The following is a 19,873-nucleotide window of genomic DNA, read 5'->3' as shown; positions in this document are numbered from 1 at the left end:
CAACCCGGCCTGGAGGGGACCTCTGAGGGTGTAGGACCTGGTCCGGGAGCTGGGCAGACTTCCCTGGCCGATTGGGCGGGGAAAACGCTGGGCCTGCTCCCTGCTGATCGGAGCCCCTGGGGGTCCCTTCAGGCATGGGAACCCCTCCCCACCTCAGCCACCCCTCAGGGGCGCCGGTCCTGTCGGGTCTCCACTTCTCCAACCCCCTCAGCCCCCCATATCCTACCAGTTTGGTCGGGGGTTCTTCCCGTTCCCTTAGATGTCAGGGTCCCCCACCAGCGTCCGGCAGGCGCCTTAGTTGTGGGGAGATGCGAACTCTGCGTCTTCCCACGCTGCTATCTTGGCTCCGCCTCCGGCCCTCCCCCCCACCCCCGCGTGCCCAGTGATGTTTCTGATTTCACTTGATTTTTGTCATCATGACATGTACTGATAAGTGTTGTTAGTGTTTATTTCACTCTTACTTAGCAATACCAGTTACCAATTCTGAGGTTATATTCTTCTTTTTATTCCAACTTTGGGACGCACTGGACTATTAATGGGTGTTCTGAGGTAGTACTTTCTAGAACTGAGACAAAGGGGACACATTTCATACAGGGTTGGACTGTAAAATATATAAGACAGGCTGTTGGTCCTCATGCTGTCTCAGCATCTGGGCCAATGATGATAAGTTTAAGAATCTTTAAGAAAGAAGTTGAAGTAGCTGATGGGGTGAGTACATGGGCCTCCCTGAGGGGCTGTGAAGAGGAAGTGCTATCCTCTGAGCTCGTCAGGCCAGGGGTCTCTGTACGTCATCGATCCCGTGGTCAGTCTATAAGATCGCAGCCTTGGGCGAGAGGAGGACTGATTCTGGTCTCTACAGTGGCACGTGACGGAGCCGGTGGTCCAGTGCCAATAGGCCAGGCACGCTTGGTCGTGTGTTTGTTCAGCGTGTGTGAGGCACCATGTCTGTGTTGACCAGCCTGGGGCTTCCTGAACTGATCCTTGTTGAACTGGCTGCTTCTTGAGCAGGTCTCCTTACGCAGAAGCTGACCTATGAGAATGGGGTGTTGAAGATGAACTACACCGGTGGGGACACCTGCCATAAGGTGTACCGGCGCTCCACGACCATCATCTTCTACTGTGACCGCAGCACCCAGGCGGTGAGTGTGCTCAACCAGCAGGGGGCCGCTCTGCCCTCACCCCTTTGCCTTTGTCTTTACAAAGTGAACCTGCTTTTACGTCTCATAAAACTTCCTGGTCACTGTGTTCACACCTTGATCAGTCTGTGTAGAGTGTAGTGAGCAGGCCCATCCCGTACCATTTGCATCCTTAAAGCGCCGACTACCTGACGTGTCCCGTTTCACGGACACGTCTCTCCACTTCCGCAGCCGGTGTTTCTCCAGGAGACTTCTGACTGCTCCTACTTGTTCGAGTGGCACACGCAGTATGCCTGCCCGCCCTTCGACCTGACCGAGTGCTCATTCAAGTAAGTCGATGTGGGTGTTGACCTTGGGGCAGTCACGTTTACTTGATAATATTTTGCTTTAATAGTTAGTGGCCGGGGGCTTCCCTGGTGGCACAGTGGCTAAGGCTTCATGCCCCCAATGCAGGGGGCCCGGGTTCGATCCCTGGCCAGGGAACTAGATCCCTCATGCATGCTGCGAGTAAGAGTTCACATGCCACAACTAAGGAGCCCACATGCAGCAACTAAGACCCGGCACAACCAAATAAATAAATAAATATTAAAAAAAAAAAAAAGTTAGTGGCTGGGTGGGGGATGGGATTAGATTAGTCAGGTGATTTCTCTAAGCCTTAGTTCCTGAATGTTAAACTGAGGAGTTGGATTAGGGTAACTGCTAAATCCTTCACGACTTTCATATTTTTTGATTACCTTGTGTTAAGGTACAAGGAAGTGACTGGAGTTGAAACAGGAAACCTTGTATGATTCGTGGGTGTGAGTGGATTGGAGTGACCAGGGTGTCCCCTGGCCTCTGCACCTCCCTGGATGCTGCCTGTGTTTGGTGAAAAGGACGTGGAGAGGGAGATGGTGGAGCTGCATGGTGGGATGTGTGTGTGTGGAGAGAGCACCAGGGGGCGACACCCACCCTGCAGGTTCTCAGCTGCCATCACCGGTTCCTTTGTCCTGTTTCCTGTGGCTCAAGGAGGCTCCTGAAATGAGGTGGTTGGCAGCTCCTGAGATAAGGTGCAGGTCTTCACTGTGTGTGAATTTCATCAGCGTCACCCTCAGAACTGTTACAAAATACACATCTTGGGTTCCATCCCTGGAGATTTTGGTTTCATGGGTCTACACATTTCTGGATATTTAAGGGAGATGCTGACGTTTCTGTTGCATGAGGACCCAGCCTGAAAAGAATCACTGAGTTACAGCATTCCATCCTGGGGAAAAGTTAATCATTTCCCTGTTTCCTTCCAGTTTTTATCCTTAATTGAAGAATCAGTTAAAATGAAAGCTTATGCGTGTATATTGTATGAATTCATAAGTGTAGAAAACTGTGTCAGATGAAGTAAGCTTCCCCCACCTCAGCTTCATCCCACTTTTTACCGTGTCTTCTTGTAGTTCTGTCTGGAGCCTTGCATGACTCTACATGATCGATATACCCGTGCTTGTGAACCTCAAATGGTATCGGTCGACTCTGTCTTCAGACACCAGAAACGTAATTCTGGTCTCCTCTCCCCTCTCCCCTGCCCCGCGTTCATTAGTTCCATTTTTATTTCCTCTTCTGGCTGCCTTTAGAATATGGGATGATACCCTCTAAGCTCTATTTCTTGTTTCATCACCTTTAGACATCTCTTGACTTCCCGCTAAGTAAGATGAGGGCCTCGGATGCTGCCTGTCCCTCAGCCGCTCCTCCCACTGCCTCAATGCCAGCAGGCTGTCGCTGGTGCATTGCCAAGGTTTAGAAAATGTGTCTCCTGCTGGGTAACTAATGGTCTTACCTGCTTTATTCAGAGGGTGGTTCTAAAGAATCAAAAACTAATAAGCGGCGTTTACAGTATTGCATAAACATCATTTGCTGGAAAATCACATGGTCTGATTGGATCTGCAGAGAAATGACATCATCTTGTGTCTCTTAGCTTCCTCTTAACTGAAGGAAGATGGGCTTAGTGTTTAGGTCAGAAGATTCCCATTTGTTCTATTTCATAAGTTGCTCCAAAAATCATTCCACATTTAGTTTGCTTAATACTTGGAACATAGCTACCTCGAATAGGTTTTAAATCTTGGCATTTTACGTAGTCTTTCTCTTTTATCGTTGACAGAATAATATGCCTTCCCATTGTATCTCAGACTGTCAGGGCTCTTCACGATGCTGTGTCTACGAATAATCACCGTTCTTCTTCGGGAAGGTCTCAGTTCGGATTTGGGCCGTGTGTTTTCTGCTCTTTGATCAGAGCTCATTTGGGGATCACTCCTGGCTTGGATCCCCTGCTTCTTGGATTTCACGCCCTTTGTCATGGCTTCCTTTTTCGTTTGGTTAGAGTGTATCCTCCTATTAGAGAGGTTGGATGGGAGAGAACCCACGCGTTGTCTGAAAATGCCCATAACTTGCTCTTAAATCTGATTGGCTGTAGTAGGATTACAGATTCAAATTAATTTCTCCTCAGTTTTGAAGGCATTGTCCCATTTCCTACAAGAACTGTGTATGTTTGGTGGAAAAGTTAATTGCTCATCTTCTGTTTTCGTGTTTTTACTCCGTTCTGGAATATTTTCTGAACTTGAGGAAATCAGCTATCCTTTGGAGATTTTCATTTGGAATTTCAAATAAGTCCTTCTAATCATCTCTGAGGATACTAATGATTTTTTTTTTTGTTTCTTTTTAAAAAAATCTCACCATGCATTCCCTGAATTATAATTCATTTTCTTTTAATGGTTGCCTTAAACACGTATTTTTGATTTAATGGAAAGCTAAAGTTAGTAACTATACCCATCTCTCCAACAATAAAAAAACGTAGTGTCGTAGCCCCAACACTCTCTCCCCATCTCCATGGTATTGTGGTCGAGTGCTTTTGTTCTGACGTGTTTTCTTACCTCTTGAATAAGTCATTATTTTGATTTTTAAAAATATCCATTGGTTGCTTGACTATATACATTTGTTCTTTTGAAGAGGAAAAGAAATGTCTCTATTTCTTTGGCTTACTTCTTCCTCTTTGCATTTTACCCCTTGCTTTTGACTCAATTCTCTTTCTTTAATCTGTTTAGTATAGTGCTGGTTTGCAAACTATTTGCTTCTGGTCTCTGATGGGGTGAAGAAGAGCTGTGTCCCCTTGCACTAGGGACAGCGAAGGAACCAGTGTCCATTATTGGTTCATCTTGTGGCGCTGGCTCCTTCCACGGTGGCTGACTGGTCCTGGGTACAAATCGCACTGTGAGTCACACTGCTTGGTGGTTCGAACAGAGACTCTGTCGAGTGAAATATTGGTCTTTACTTGAAAAGGCTTAGTTTTATTGTCACTAGCTTGGTACAGAATTCCAGGTGAATACTTTTTTTGTGTGTGTCAGCACTTTGAAGGTAATCTACCATCTTCCGGCGCTTAGTATTGCTGTTAGAGAATCTGCCCCCGTCCGTCCTGTTTTCATTCCTTTGTAGATAACCTACCTTTTCTGTATATTTTCTCTCGTATTTGTTCTGCAGTCTCAGTCTGATTTGTTAGGTATGGCTTTGTTATTTATGTTGTTTGGAAGTTGATGCTTTCTAAGCCAAAGATGAATGTCTGTTACTCACTTAGGAATATTTGCAGTGATTGTATATTTGAAGGTTGCCTCTAACCTATTCTGTCTCTTTTCTTCTGGGACTTGTATTAATCATATCTTAGGCTTTCCTATTCTATCCACCGTGTCTTCTATTTATTTTTTTTTTAATTTAAAAAAATTTATTTTTTTCATTTATTTATTTTTGGCTGTGTTGCGTCTTTGTTGCTGCATGCGAGCTTTCTCTAGTTGTGGCGAGCGGGGGCTACTCTTCGTTGCAGTGCACGGGCTTTTCATCGCAGTGGCTTCTCTTGTTGCAGAGCATGGGCTCTCAGTAGTTGTGGCGTGTGGGCTTAGTTGCTCCGTGGCATGTGGGATCTTCCTGGACCAGGGCTCGAACCCCTGTCCCCTGCATTGGCAGGCAGATTCTTAACCACTGTGCCACCAGGGAAGCCCTCACCATGTCTTTTAGATATCTTATTTATCTGTTTTTGGACTGTATTCTGTTTCCTTAGACCTATTTCCAACTTAGTGATACTCTTACCAGCTGATTTAATTTGTTGTTTTGACTGTTCCCCTTTTTTAATTTTCATGACTGTCCTTTTCATGCTAGGAGTTCTGTTTGGTACTCTTTCTGTTTTAAAACTTATTTTAGAAACAGTTTATTATTTTTTTTAATTAAAAATTTTTTCTCAATTTATTTTGGCTGTGTTGGGTCTTAGCTGCGGCACGCGGGATCTTCGTTGCGGCATGCGGGCTTCTCTTCAGTTGTGGCGCTCGGGCTCAGTAGTTGCGGCGCGCAGGCTTAGCTGCCCCACAGGGCATGTGGGATCTTAGTTCCCCAACCAGGGATTGAACCCACGTCCCCTGCATTGGAAGGTGGATTCTTAACCACTGGACCACCAGGGAAGTCCCTGTTGGTACTCTGATTCATCATTTCTTCCCTCCATTCTACCCCCCTTCTTTTATTATAGTTACAATTTCTTCTTTTAGGTCTTTAACCATTTACAATAAGTTTCTATCAGATGGTCCATTATATGAAGTTCTTGAGGACCTGCTTTTGCAAATAAATACCTGTGTCTCCTACATAGGCCGGTATCAATGCCAGCTCCATCCTTTCGCTCTCATCCCATTTATGGCCCATCAACTTTCAAAATACCTAGAGTTCTCTCTTGCGGAAGCACCTCCCTGCCCTGGTTCAGGCCGTCTTCATCTCGCCCCTGCATCGCCGCAGTGGCCCCTCAGGGGTCCCCTGACCCACGCTGGGCTAGTCCTGCACAGTGATTACAGTGGCCCCGTTAGACTGTAAGTCGGCCCAGGCTGTTGCTGCGACCCCTCGATGCGGTGAAGCCCGTCTCTGCTGGCTGGAACGCTCCATGTGATGCTACGCTCAGCCCCTGCTGTGTCACTCCTCGTGTCTGCTCTGCTCCAGCCACATGGGGCTCCTTGCTTCCCTGTGAGTGCACCGGGCTCTCTGCACCTCAGGCCCTTTGCTCCCGCTGCTGCCTCTGCCTGTGCTGCGCTTTGCCGGGTCCCCACGTGACTAGCTCTTCCGCGTTTTTCTGAGTTTATTCAGAGGTGGCCTCCTCAGGAAGGCCTTCTGCGGCCATTGTCTAAAATCTCACCTCCTCTTTCCCCTCCCAAACTTCATACCCACCTCCCTGCCTTTTTCCCTCTTCGCTCTAATTGCCACCTGACGTCTGTACGTTTTACAATATTACTTTGTGACTTCTGCAGACTTCATAAAATGGGCGATTTTTATCTCTCCTTCAACACAGTAGCCCCAGTTGGCATGTAGTTTTTGAATGAATGGGTGATTCGCAGTCAGTCCCCTCTGATGTGCTGAGGTTACCGCCTGGTGAAGTGGCATCTGTGGCTGTCCTCTGTCTCCACCTGGGTCTGGCGCCCTGCAGAGGGAGTGTTTGTCTTGCTTACCATTAACTCTGCACCTGGCGTAGGGCTGGCTCTCGGTGTCTGTCCCTACTTGGGGTTCATGCAGTAAGTAAACCGTTACCTGAGCAGGTCCACATCAGCCTGGTTTATTTCAGTGACTGTTGGTGTCCTCCAGCTTGGACAGGGCTGCCCGGGCTGCCCTGGGCGCTGCGTGTCTTAGCTGTCTGTGTACCCTTGTCTTCTCATCGGCCTGAGCAGGACAGGTGCTTACTCTTAGCTTTTTTTGGTTAATACATAATTTTGTTGAGCTAAGGCTTGACATTTCCTGAACTCAAGCTGTGTTGTTGCTGGTTCCGTCTGGATCTGGGAGAGTTCAGTGTCGAGTTCTGTCCCTGGCAGGGTCTGATTCCCAGGGTGTCGGGAGTAGACTCTGCCTTTATACTGATCCTTTGCAGACGGAGCGCTAGACTCCGTTAGAATCCAGCCGAACCTCACCGTGGTGCTTTCTTTCCTTCAGAGACGGGGCTGGGAACACCTTCGATCTCTCATCCCTGTCGAGGTACAGTGACAACTGGGAAGCCGTCACGAGGACGGGAGCCACTGAGCACTACCTCATCAACGTGTGCAAGTCTCTGGCTCCGCAGGCCGGCTCGGGTGAGTGAGGTCTCTGGCGGAGGTGCTCATGGCTTGTAGTGAATTTATGGGTGAAGAGGAAGTAAGAGCGGATTCTTCGATGGCGCATTGCTCTCTGACACATGAGTGGTTTTGCCAAGAAGCAGCAGGAGGAATTATCTGAGGGTCTTGATGACCCATCCCTGGTGTGGTCCAGGATAAATCAGTGCTGAAGGCTCTGTTGGGAGCGTTGTAACCATTGTTTGAACGTGGGGAGCTGGAGGGTAGGTAGAAATAATCACCGTGGCAGGTAATTCTTAGCCAGGGCAGGAGATAGGAGGGTGGGAAATGGAGCTCTGGGTATGTGCCCTCTGTATTCATTGAGAGCAGAGTGGGTGGGGTCTTGTTAGGATGCACCCAGACCCTTGGTGCGGGTGATGAGGCTAGAACTCAGTTGTGGCCGTGCAACTGGGAGCAGCAGCCCACGGAGACCTTGGTGCCGCCCGCGGCCCCCTGGGATCCTGGGGACGAAACTTGTCCCGTTTTCTTGGAGTTTTATGCAGCCTCGCTGAGGCAGCCTCTTGTCTGGCTCAACTCAAAGTGGGCACTGCTGCTGTCTTTTTTTTTTTTTTTAAAACAAAAACCCAGAAAGTTATTTTTCTCCTCTGCATGGTTGAGGCCATGGCCCACTTCCCCTCGCTTTGTATGCTGGCTAGATTGTGACGCCGAGGCTCTTATTAATCCACGAAGTGGGACTCGTTCTTTACCCAGCGCAGATGACTCAGACATTTCGGGGACTGGGAGATTGGCACGGTTCTTGGTGACTTCTTAAAGTAAGGTAGCACGTGAATAGAGGCCATTTAAAATGTTCCACAGGCGTAATCTAGGTGTTTCAGCTTCATCTCGTTTGGGGATCAGAAATAATTGAGGCTGTTCTGCCTTGAATTCTCCCCACACCTCATGCTCACCCCCAACCCATCTGTGGTAAAACGGCGTTTCATGGAGTGAGAACTCATGGTGTCACTGGCATCTGACTTAATGAGAGAAATCACTGATATTTTGAGGTAATTGTTAGAATCAACTGTGTCACGTGCCGGACGTTACGTCCCTTGTTAAGTCCTAGACTGGACAGGGGCTGACGGTCACTCTTAATTGTCTCTGCTTGTGCTGCAGAGCCGTGCCCTCCGGAGGCGGCCGTGTGTCTGCTGGGTGGCTCCAAGCCCGTGAACCTGGGCAGAGTGAGGGATGGCCCTCAGGGGAGCGAGGGCATGACTCTCCTGAGGTACGTCGATGGTGACCCGTGTCCGGACCAGATCCGGAAGAAGTCAACCACCATCCGCTTCTCGTGCAGCGAGAGCCAAGTCGTAAGTGACGCAGCTGTCTCGGCCCCAGTGCGAGTCCAGGGTCAGCGAGACCGATGTCTCACTTCCTGGGATGTGAGTTGAAGAGCTCGGGGTGACCCAGCCTAACAAAGGGCGTGGGTGGCGCGGCTCGGGCCCGTGGTCCCGGGGTGTCCACCCTGGCAGTTCTTGTTCCAGAATTCGGTGGTTCTCTTGAGAGTCTGACTCAGATCCCTGAAGGCCGCAGAGAGAACTGGTGTTTGGTAACCTCCCTAAACGGGGCACCTGTTACCAGCACGAGCTCGGCCTGTCCTGCCAAATCGCCATGAGGTTAGAGAGAGGAGGCGTGAAGCGCCGGGCACTGTTTCTGGCGTGTGGTTGGTGCGTGGTAACTGGGTTCTCGTCTCATCTCTGGATGGTTCCTTCCCTGACGGGTTGGTACATGCAGTACAGCAGGTGGGGGCGGAATTAATGGTTTCTCTGGACTGTGTTTTCACCGCGGGAGCATCTCTGCCACGGAGATTAAGGTGCAGCCTGTGTGCTGTCTTGTAAGGTTCGGGAGTGAGGTCAGGCTGGCCCAGTGCACTCCATACTCAGTGTCAGGACAGAGCACCACTGTCCAGCTGCGTGCGGCCAGCTGTGGCGGGAGGAGCCTGAGGTCTGCCCCCTTGACGGGGTGGCAGCTGAGGTTCCGCCTCAGGAGGCTGTGCAGAGGCTGAGCCTGGACCGCTGTGCTGCTGGGGTCCGGACTCTTGGGCCCCCATAGACTAGCTCTGCTGTGTATCTGAGGAGAGAGGCTCACGGCAGAGCAAGACAGCTGCTTGGTCCGTGGAGGGCTCTGCACGCGGATGCCGGGGGCTGGTTTATCTGGGAAGGAGGGCGCTGCTGCACGAATCTTACCCTTTTACCCTTGCCGTGTGGACGAGACACGTCTGAGAGGCAGGGAGCCTTAGCCCGGGTGGTGGAGGGGTTAGTTAGTTCATGACTAGTTCTCCCTGAGGGTCTTCCTGTTATGTGCATCATAACAGATGTCGGTTCCGTTTTTCAGGACTTTATCATTTATTTCCTCATTCGTGCCTCACAGTAGCCCTTTGAGCATCCTTCGCCACCCTGTCCCCGACCCCACCTTAAAAGCCTTAGCTGTAGGAGAACGTCCCTGCCCCCCGAGTGGATTTCCGGCTCTGTCTCACCCTGTGTGTGTCAAGCCCCCAGGGGTATCTCAGGAGCAAACCCTGACCCTTTGCTTCTCCCCAGTCTGCCCTCGTCCCGTGAAGACACCGAGACGGGTGTGTCACGGGCCTGTGGTGCGTCACAGGGGAGCTCCTGCTTGGCGCCAGTGGGCGCTGTTACCTGCGTCAGGCGCGCACCCTGTCAGCAGCTGTCTGCCCTTCGCTTGTTTCTAGAACTCCAGGCCCATGTTCCTCAGTGCCGTAGAGGACTGCGAGTACACGTTTTCCTGGCCTACGGCCGCTGCCTGCCCTGTGAAGAGCAACGTGCACGACGACTGCCAGGTCACCAACCCCTCCACAGGTGAGGGCCGCTGCCGGCCACCCGTCCCCACACCCTCAACACACACACAGTGCACACACACACAGGTACACACGCATACACGCGCACACACACGTGGGCGCACGTGCATGCAAGCGGTGAGAGAGACCCAGTGTGAGGCTGGGGGGCAGGCGCCCCGGGCAGCAGCAGCATGTCCTGTGTGTGCACGTTTGGCCTTTTCTGCTGGATCTGCCCGGTCCTGTTGACTTGTGGTTCTTCAGTGGAGAAGAGCCTAAGCACCTCCCTGAAAGCCGTGCTCCCCGTAACTCCTGTTTCTGGGGTGCTGGTCCCAAGCTTTAGGCTGGCGGAGCTGGAGTCAGTCTTCCATTCCTTTCAGAGTTGACGTGGGGCAACGAGGAAACCACAGGATCTCAGCTCTGGGGCCCGGAAAGGTTTGGGGCTGGGTCACTGGCAGCGGGAGGGATGCCGACGGGCCCTCCCAACCCCACTGGAATCGCCGTGGCCCAGGCGCAGGAGGACGCCCTGAGCTGCTGTCTCCTGGGTACTTTCTAGCTGTCAGGAAGGTTTTGGGGGCCGCGTCAGTGAAGGGGGGCAGTGACACGTGACAAGGAATCAGGAGGCCCGATGGCTGGCGGGATCTGTGTGTGAGCGCCGGTGATGGGTCACGGTGTCCCCATCCTTTCCCCCGAGCAGGACACCTGTTTGACCTGAGCTCTCTAAGCGGCAGGGCCGGGTACACTGCCGCCTACAGTGAGAAGGGGCTGGTCTACCTCAGCGTGTGCGGGGACAACGAGAACTGTGCCCCTGGTGTAGGTGAGTGTGTGTGGCCCGCCCTCCCGGCCCCGAGGTCGGCCTCAGCCTCCGCGTCCCCCCGGCGAAGAGGTCAGATGCCTTCCTTCATCGGCAGCAGTGGGCTGGTAGGGGTGTGGGGGCTTCGTGGCCACGTGATGGAATACTAGATGTGTAACGTTTGCTAAAACCACACGGGACCCTCCAGAGTGTTGGCTGTGAATTTCAAAGTCTGGTTCTGCAGAAAGTTTTCATGGGAAAGCGAGTGGTTTGAATCCGTAATTGTGTGTTTTCCGCTCTCCCTTCTGTGTTTGGGACAGGGGCCTGCTTCGGACAGACCAGGATCAGCGTGGGCAAGGCGAGCAAGAGGCTGAAGTACGTGGACCAGGTCTTACAGCTGGTGTACGAGGACGGCTCCCCCTGTCCCTCCAAGACCGGCCTGAGCTACAAGAGCGTGCTCAGCTTCGTGTGCAGGCCCGAGGCGGGGCCCGCGAACAGGCCGGTGCTCATCTCCCTGGACAAGCAGACGTGCACGCTCTTCCTCTACTGGCACACGCCCCTGGCCTGCGAGCAGGTGGTGAGTCGGGCTGGGCACGTGTGGCACGGCCCCCCAGGGGCCCTGCTCCACCTCTCCTGCGACTCCCTCGGGCCCCCAGCCTGTCTCACCCACTCCTGGGGCCCCCGTCACACTTGGTTCCAAGTGCCCGACGTTAGGTAACCAAGCGTTTGGGGCACTGCTTCCACCCCTCGTGCTTTTTCGGTTCAGCTTATATTGTCGTGGGTGCCTTGGTCAGGAACACGTATTGCACACACCAACGAGGCGTGTTTCCTGCTTGACAGACGGAATGTTCTGTGAGGAACGGCAGCTCCATCATCGACTTGTCCCCCCTCATCCACCGCACCGGGGGGTACGAAGCGTACGATGAGAGCGAGGACGACGCCTCTGACACCAGCCCTGACTTCTACATCAACATCTGCCAGCCGCTGAACCCCATGCACGGGGTGCCTTGTCCCGCCGGCACCGCTGTGTGCAAGGTTCCCATCGACGGCGCCCCCGTGGTGAGTAGGGAACCAAGGGCGGAGACCATCCTGCAAGATTTTTAACAACCTCCTTCATGCCGTGTTTCTGGCTTTCACTGGAGAGTTTTCAGGCAGAAAGAACGGGGAAATGAGCCAGGACCACGTGAGTCTGAGTCCACTAGGGGAGGCGGGCTGTAAGGAATTGTGCATCGAGCTGTCGGCGGAGGAGGGTAGTCAGCAGTTACGGGAGACAACATGGGCACACACGTGTAGACACACCGTTTTGTATCAGGTCAGGAGGCTCAGGGGTGTCGATGGAACTTGCTTTCTTGGCTTATACGCGGGTCTTGTGTCATTGAAACGCTTGTGAAGTGCAAGCAGGTTCTTTGGTAGATGAGTTGTAATTAAGGGTATAAGCTGCTTTGCTAATAGCCAGGTATTCTGCCTTCCGTTACAGATTTGGAACTCTAAACCTTGTCTCCATGAGTTGTATTCATGGTTTGTCAGATTCTTGGTATGTTTTATTTGAAATGCATCTCAAAAGTGGTGTTTCTCTGCATTCTTTAAACAGTGAGTCCTGTCATAAGGTATCTAGATGTCCTTTTAAAAAATGGATGTTGGCTGTGGTGTTGGTGGGGAGAGATGTTGGGAGGGGTGAGGAAGTTGGCCGTGTTACGAACTTGACAGAGGCGTAGCTACGTGACAAGTGCAGGGCCTGGAGCAACCAGATGTTGGCAGGAAGTGCTGTGGTGTCAGCCTTTCTAGTGGTGCAGGGGGGAGCCTTGGTGTGAACCACTTGCTTACAGATCCAGTCTGCTTTTCCCATCTGGCTACCTTTTCTCAGATTTAAAAAAACGCAGGAAGTTCTCTAATTAGAGAACTAATTAGAGAGAGTGTTGTGTCATTGTGGACCTAACATGCCCCACAGTGGTGAACAAAGCACGTTGTGGCTTCATTCACACACACATACTCAATACACACATACTCATCTCACACACACACACTCATCACATGCACTCGTCACACACTCGTCACCCACACACTCACACGATCATCACATGCACACAGTCATCACACACACTCATCACACTCATCACACATGCATCTCACACCACGCACACTCATCACACGCACTCATCACACACACAGTCACCACACTCATCTCAGCCATCTCACACACGCACACATCACACACATCTCGTCACATGCATTCATCACACAGTCATCACACACACTGTCATCACACTCATCACACACACTCATCTCACACAATCACTCATCACGCGCTTATCACACGCACACATCACGCACACTCATCACACACCTCACACTGTCACACGCATTCATCACACACCCTCATCTCACATTCATCTCACACACATCACATCGCAAACTCATCTCGCTCATCACACGCACACTCATCACACACACACACACACTCATCACATGCACTCATAACACACTCACACACGCACAGTCATCACACACACGTACATACACACTGTTCCTGGCCGGGCACTTTCCTTTCACTTGCGTGTTCACTTGCTCGAAAACACTTGCTGAGCAGCCAGTGTGTGCCAGGGGCTGTGCGAAGCCGCAGAAGACAGCGGGGGGTGAGTAAGCTTGTGCTCAGTGCCCCCTGAGGCCCCACTGTGGGCACCACCGAGGAAGCAGCTGTCCCGGCGCAGTGCTGGGCAGGAGGAGACGGGCATCGTTGGGGCAGCCACGTGGGCTCCTGCTTCCCACCAGCCGGAGCCAGAGACTGTGCAGCCGCCCCGGTGTAACTGGGGAGAGAAATTCCTGTTGCCTGGAATCGTCAAAAATTGACCCTGAGTAGAAGTAGAACCATTGTTATTAATGTAGGACCGAAACTGATAACCACTCTGGCAAACTGAGGTTTCTTTGTGGTGCCTTCTGTCAGGACGTTTCAAGTGAGCTGCTGTTGACCCAGTGTCTTTAGGTGCTACTCATCTTTGAAACAGATGGCATGTAATTTTTGCAATTCTCTGCTAGCCGTTTCTCCACTAACTTGGGGAAAAATTACTTTTCTGAAACATTGCTTTTTCCTTTGTTTAGGATATTGGTCGAGTCACAGGACCTCCGATACTCAATCCCATAGCTAACGAAGTTTACTTGAACTTTGAAAGTACTACTCCTTGTCTGGTGAACAAGCGTTTCAACTACACCTCGCTGATCGCCTTTCATTGTAAGAGGGGTGTGAGCATGGTAAGTGAGCGCCTGTCTACAAGGTAGGAGCCAAAGTGTGGGTCGATGAACCAGAGCTGGAAACCCATAAAATCTGTTTCGGACCAAGAATGCCTGTATTCACAACGCCTGTCTCGCATCATGTGGTATGCCAGTGGTGCATGGAGTAACTTAAAGCCATTAATTTAACAATAAGTAAGCCCACCCTGAGTTACCAGGGCAGATTTTGCTCACAGAGGCCTGTTGTAATTTAAAAATGTGAAACACTTGAGCATAGAAGCGGCCTTCACCTTTGCCTACCAATATACAGAAGTGTCGACTTTAGTTTTTTTAAAAAAAATTATAACATTACTGATCTTATTCGGAAGTCAGATGTTTTGGCAGCTGTAGTCACTCAGGACATAATCCAAATTTTGGAAGTTAGCAAACGAAAGAAGACCTCTGGAATCAAAATAGCTACAACAAATTCGTACAATCTGCTTTTAAGGAGGCCACTGATTTTTGTTTTACATGCATTTAAAAAACAGAACTGGTTTCCATTTAAAAAAAAGTGCTGTTTTATAAAGAGTTTTGCATTAGTTTTCTCTCGACCTCGCTCTGCGAATGGGAGATAAATTGGTAGATTGTGGCCCCTGTTTTGCACTGACTCAGAAGGGCCGCCTGATGTCACATGGCTCTGCAGGGGCAGCTGGGCGCCCACCCACTGCTCCAGTGGAGAACTCTTTGCTCCAGGCAGCCTAGCTTTCGGCCCCTTACCTGTGCTTCTGAAATCTCTAAAACTCCAAAAACTTACAGTCCTTTGATGTGAGTGGACTGGGGCTACTTATGGTCTGTATTTGTCTCAGCTAACGTGAATATGTAGAAGTGTTAATGTACTTGATTACAGGACCGTGTGTGTATGTGTAAGAAATGCATATCTTGAACTGCCTCTGAAAACCCTGAAGGTGATGAATTCTAAGGCTCTTGCGGCTGAAGGAGTGCAAGTAAAGATCGTGGTTCTGTAACATAGAATCTCAGTAACATGACATTCTGATTCCCTGGCCTGTAGCAGGTTTGTGAGGGAGGGGGGCTGTGGCTGCCGCAGATGGGTGACTGGACAGTGGCAGGAAGTGGCCTGGCAGCAGCCTGCTGAGGAGGGACAGACAGTACCGCCACTGAGAGAAGGGGGAGAAACAAACCATTGCTTTCTGGGGCCTCTGCATATAGAGCCCCACAGCTCCCAGACAGACCTTTCCCTGTTCAGAGACTGTTGGGTGTGAGGATAATCCTGAGTGATCAAGGCGAGGGAAGCCGTGACCGTCGGCTCCCTTGTCTCTGCAAGTGGGGGCGTCTGGACACACGTCCGCAGGTAACCCTGGACTTGCGCTGGTCTCGGAGCAGCGGTGCGCTAAGAGTGATCAGTAATTTGGGGTTTTAGAAACGGTATCTCACGCTGCATGTGCAGTCAAGTTTGGAAAGATTTTCAAGGAGATTTTATTTCCTTGTCTCTTATCTTTAGTGGAGGTATTTTATTCACTTACATTTATAGAAAAACAGATTTTCAGCTACAGCTAAAAATGAAATTCCTCGTCTGTTTTTGTGGCTGTTGCTGAATGAGGGAGGGAGAAAGCACCTTGATTTATATTTATTTATGATACTTGGCCTGTGGAATGTCTTGCCAGGTCACTTCTCTACCTTACTGTAAACTTCTCTACCTGACTGTAAAAAATGTCTTGCCAGGTCACTTCTCTACCTTACTCTACCTCAGCTTCCAGAGACGGTGGAGCAGAGATGCATACAGAATCGCCTGCCTCCGTCCTTTGCAGCGGGAGGGTCTTGGTTTCACACACTTCTCTGTCACGACGTTTAAAGATCCCTCCCTTTCTGCCTTTGAGCTGGCAGCGTGGAGCATTGAGACGCTGTCCCTCTCTAGGTGCAGGGCCACAGCCTAGGGGCAGCGAGGAGCTGGGGCGTGGGCAGGGCTGCCTCGCAGTGTTGGAGGGCAGTGCTGCTTCCTTGCCGCTGGCAAGGGCGATGGCTCCCTCCTCTTGGAGAGAGGCCACCGTGGGTCACCCCGAGCCCCTGGCGTTCTGGAGGCAGTGCAGGAGCCCGCAGCCCCCGGGCAGGTGTCTCTGGCACTTGGCGGGGGAACAGGGAGGACGCTGTGCTTATTAACCCGCGTGGGTTCAAGCCCGAGCCCTTCCTTAAAACAGGGGACTCCGAAGCTGCTGAGGACCAGCGACTGCGACTTTGTGTTCGAGTGGGAGACCCCGCTGGTGTGTCCTGACGAGGTGAAGGCAGAGGGCTGCTCCCTGACGGACGAGCAGCTGCACTACAGCTTCAACCTGTCCACCCTCTCCAAGAGCACCTTCAAGGTAGCGCTGCTCCCCCGGCGCCGCTATCTCGGGGCCGCCGCCTGGGTTCTGACGCTCGCTTGCATTTTGCAGCGTGGCACGTGTGATCATTGGAGGACATGTGGCCACGAGGCAGTGCGTGGCCGGGGGTGGCCTTACTCTGTCCCGGGTGGGGCTCGGACGGTGTGCAAACCAGTCGCGGCTCACACCTGAGACGAGCGTCGCGGTCAGAGCGATTCTTTGTTTTGGAGGGTTCCGCGGCCTGGTGAGGGGGCAGGGGGGCTCTTCATGTCACAGATGGAGAGCAGGTGGCCGCTTGTGTGTGACCGCGTGTGGACACGTGTGTGACCACATGCCTGTAAGGGGCGAGGCCGGCAGAGGCCACGTGGACCCCCTCTGTCTCCAGCGTGACCACAGAGGTGCCGGGGGGAGGGAGCCGTGGGCCCCCCGACTCGAACACGTTTGGGTGTGTAGGGGGCTGGTCCGGTCCCGGCCTGAGCGCTGTGGACTGTTCGTTCCGTGTCTGGGGCCGTGGCCTACGTCCCTGTGATGTAGGCATTGCTAAGTCATATGGCCGTGGACCGAGCCCGCGAGATCCCCTGCCTCCCAGGGGACGGCAGCTGGTGAGCGGTGAGCTCCGAGTTGCTTGCCTACGTGCCAGCGGCCTGGCTGCTGTAACAGAGACCGTACCTGGGTGCAGGCCCTCCTGACAGGTGCGCAGCAGGTGCAGCCTGCAGAGGCTGGGCGGCAAGGGAGGCACCTTTGGTCAGGCTGCGGCCACTCTGCGCTCAGCTCTGAGTCCTCGACGCTCCCAGGTTACAAGCGGGACACGCGGGCTTCGGGAAGGGGGGGCGAACTGGCTGGGGTCTCGCAGCTGCCGCCCCCCACGGGCCCGCGGGAGCATGGCCAGCAGGGCTGCCACCGGAGGGCAGGGCCTCGGTGTGGAAGGCGCCCAGAGAGTGGACAGGGCGTCGCCCTCTGGAGGGGGTCAGGGCCCCAGAGGAAGAGGTGAGCGCCAAGGTGCCCGGGCACAGCCTACGGACCCAGCCGCCACTTACCGGCACGCGCCCGCCTCCCGCAGCGCTGGCCCCCTGCACCTGGAGACCCCTCACAGCCGCGGGGTTATGTCTCTCCAGGTGACCCGAGACTCGCGCACCTACAGCGTCGGGGTGTGCACTGCGGCTGCGGGCCTGGACCAAGGAGGCTGCAAGGACGGAAGCGTCTGTCTGCTCTCCGGGAGCAAGGGGGTGTCTTTCGGGAGGCTGGCGTCGATGAGACTGGATTACAGGCACCAGGACGAAGCTGTCATTTTAAGTTACGCTAACGGAGATAATTGTCCTCCAGGTAAATCTTTGCAGGGGGGTGAATTTTACGTTCCCAGGAAACATGAAAGTAGACCTGGCAGGAGGAGAGAACTGAGGAATGATGCTGTAGGTGCTGCGAGCACTGGGACCTTGGCTCAGACCATGGGACGACCCATCCTAACAGCCCTAGGTGTGAGCTCTCAGGCCCTCGAACTGCTTGTCATGTTGTGGCCGGGAGGCCTGGCGTCCCCACGTTGGCTGAGGGTGACCGTTTCTACGGGGAATCCTTGTTTGAGGTGACGGCGCCTGGTAAGGCACAGCCAGCGTGGTGCTGATAATCAGGGTTACGCAGACTTCTTCTCTTTCCAGAAACTGAAGAAGGCGACCCGTGTGTGTTCCCCTTCATGTTCAATGGGAAGAGCTACGAGGAGTGTGTTCTGGAGGGCAGGGCCAGGCTCTGGTGTGCGACCACCGCAAACTACGACAGAGACCACGAGTGGGGCTTCTGCAGACACTGTAAGTGGGAGCGCGCCGGGTCCCAGCCAGGCCAGTCAGGTAGCCTTGTACCCGTTGGAGGCCTGCTTTGTGCTCAGATCTTTCTGGACGTCCAAGTAAACGGCAGTGATTCTGTTGCATATAATCTTCTAGCCAGGCCTCTTTTCCATAAAGAAAAGTCATCTTTAATTGTTTTGTGGGGCGTATTGCGTAACCGTGAACGTGCACCGCGGCGGGGCCAGGTGAGGGGCAGGTTCGAGGTGGTCAGCTTGCCCACTCCCCGGCTCGAGGGACTTGTGTCCACACACCAGTTTTCAGCACCAGTGATTCACGTTCACTCTCAGCAGAATTGCTACTGTCCCGGGTCTGCAGGGTGGTGGTGGGGTGATCAGGCCTGCAGGGGCTCGTAGGTTGACCGTCTGCTCTGTGGGGGGCTGGGCTGGGCTGGGCTGGGGCGGGGGTCACGGCCAGCCAGGTCCAGCAAACTTGCTGCTGCCGCGTGGAGAACCGGCACACGAGGGAGTCCTAGTAACACGTGTGGCACAGACTGATGCGAGTTCCCAAGGATGGCGATGGGATAAATGCACAAGAAGTTGTTTAGTGTTTGTAAGTCATCAGGGAGCAAAATGATACAAATTAAGGAGTCAGGAACGGTAGGTTTACAGGGGACAACTGTAGCTCTCTGTGGAGGCTTATTAGGCCAGGACCTTTTTCCTGGTCTGTCGGATGGCGCGTTTTTAGGTAATGAATTACAGGAATCTTATTGTTACTGTTTCCTTTTTTTTTTTTTTTTGCGGTACGCGGGGCCTCTCACTGTTGTGGCCTCTCCCGTTGCGGAGCACAGGCTCCGGACGCGCAGGCTCAGTGGCCATGGCTCACCGGCCCAGCCGCTCCACGGCATGTGGGATCTTCCCGGACCGGGGCACGAACCCGCGTCCCCTGCATTGGCAGGTGGACTCCCAACTGCTGTGCCACCAGGGAAGCCCCTGTTTTCATTTTTTATTGTCATTCATACATAATCGAACACTGAATACCTGGCTGCAAGGCACCGCGCTATCGCTGTGAGCTTGATGAGTGCAGGAGATACTGTGCCCCGAGAGAACTTAGTCTGTCTAGGGTTGAGATACATGAATGGAACACAAGAGACCTGGCCGGGGCTGCGTGGGGAGCGGCCAGGGATGCACAGGGTTCCTAAGGGCCAGCGCAGCGGAGGCGGGGAGGAGCCTAAGGACGAGCAAGGGACAGGCCGGGTCTGACTGGTCCCCGTGTGCTGCCCCAGCGAACAGCCACCGGACGTCCGCGATTATCTTCAAGTGCGACGAGGATGCCGATGTGGGACGGCCACAGGTCTTCAGTGAAATCCGTGGGTGCGAGGTGACGTTTGAGTGGAAAACCAAAGTCATCTGCCCCCCGAAGAAGATGGAGTGCAAGTTCATCCAGAAACACAGGACCTACGACCTGCGGCTGCTGTCCTCCCTCACCGGCTCCTGGTTCTTCGTCCATGACGGGACCTCGTGAGTGCCCCCCCACCTTGGCCGCGTGCCGACGGGCTGGGTGCTTGGTGCTTGAGCGCAGACTCTGAAGGCGGGATGGCCTCGTTCCTCTGACGCTCAGGGCGGCCTGGTGCGCGGCGGGTGGTTTGGAAGCAGAGGCGACAGAAACCTTCAGAACCCAGAGAAGCTGCTG

At 53.0% G+C, this 19,873-nt stretch overlaps 1 protein-coding gene across 1 annotated transcript in view; it reads left to right on the top strand.

Moving 5' to 3' along the window:
• The window catches only part of IGF2R (insulin like growth factor 2 receptor), a 110,028-nt gene that overhangs the window by 77,324 nt on the left and 12,831 nt on the right, over positions 1-19,873 (top strand). Inside the window, exons 28-40 of the mRNA XM_012536407.3 lie at positions 1,009-1,139; positions 1,368-1,465; positions 7,098-7,234; positions 8,366-8,556; positions 9,936-10,062; positions 10,735-10,854; positions 11,151-11,407; positions 11,671-11,889; positions 13,927-14,076; positions 16,248-16,409; positions 17,525-17,732; positions 18,062-18,208; positions 19,467-19,701. Of these exons, the coding sequence (XP_012391861.2) occupies positions 1,009-1,139; positions 1,368-1,465; positions 7,098-7,234; positions 8,366-8,556; positions 9,936-10,062; positions 10,735-10,854; positions 11,151-11,407; positions 11,671-11,889; positions 13,927-14,076; positions 16,248-16,409; positions 17,525-17,732; positions 18,062-18,208; positions 19,467-19,701 (2,182 nt within the window). The remainder of the gene's footprint in view (positions 1-1,008; positions 1,140-1,367; positions 1,466-7,097; positions 7,235-8,365; positions 8,557-9,935; positions 10,063-10,734; positions 10,855-11,150; positions 11,408-11,670; positions 11,890-13,926; positions 14,077-16,247; positions 16,410-17,524; positions 17,733-18,061; positions 18,209-19,466; positions 19,702-19,873) is intronic.

The sequence above is a fragment of the Orcinus orca genome, chromosome 12, assembly GCF_937001465.1.
Source record: "Orcinus orca chromosome 12, mOrcOrc1.1, whole genome shotgun sequence".
Classification (NCBI taxonomy): Eukaryota; Metazoa; Chordata; class Mammalia; order Artiodactyla; family Delphinidae; genus Orcinus; species Orcinus orca.
Note: the sequence above shows the minus strand (reverse complement) of the source record. Positions and strands in the feature narration are given on the sequence as shown.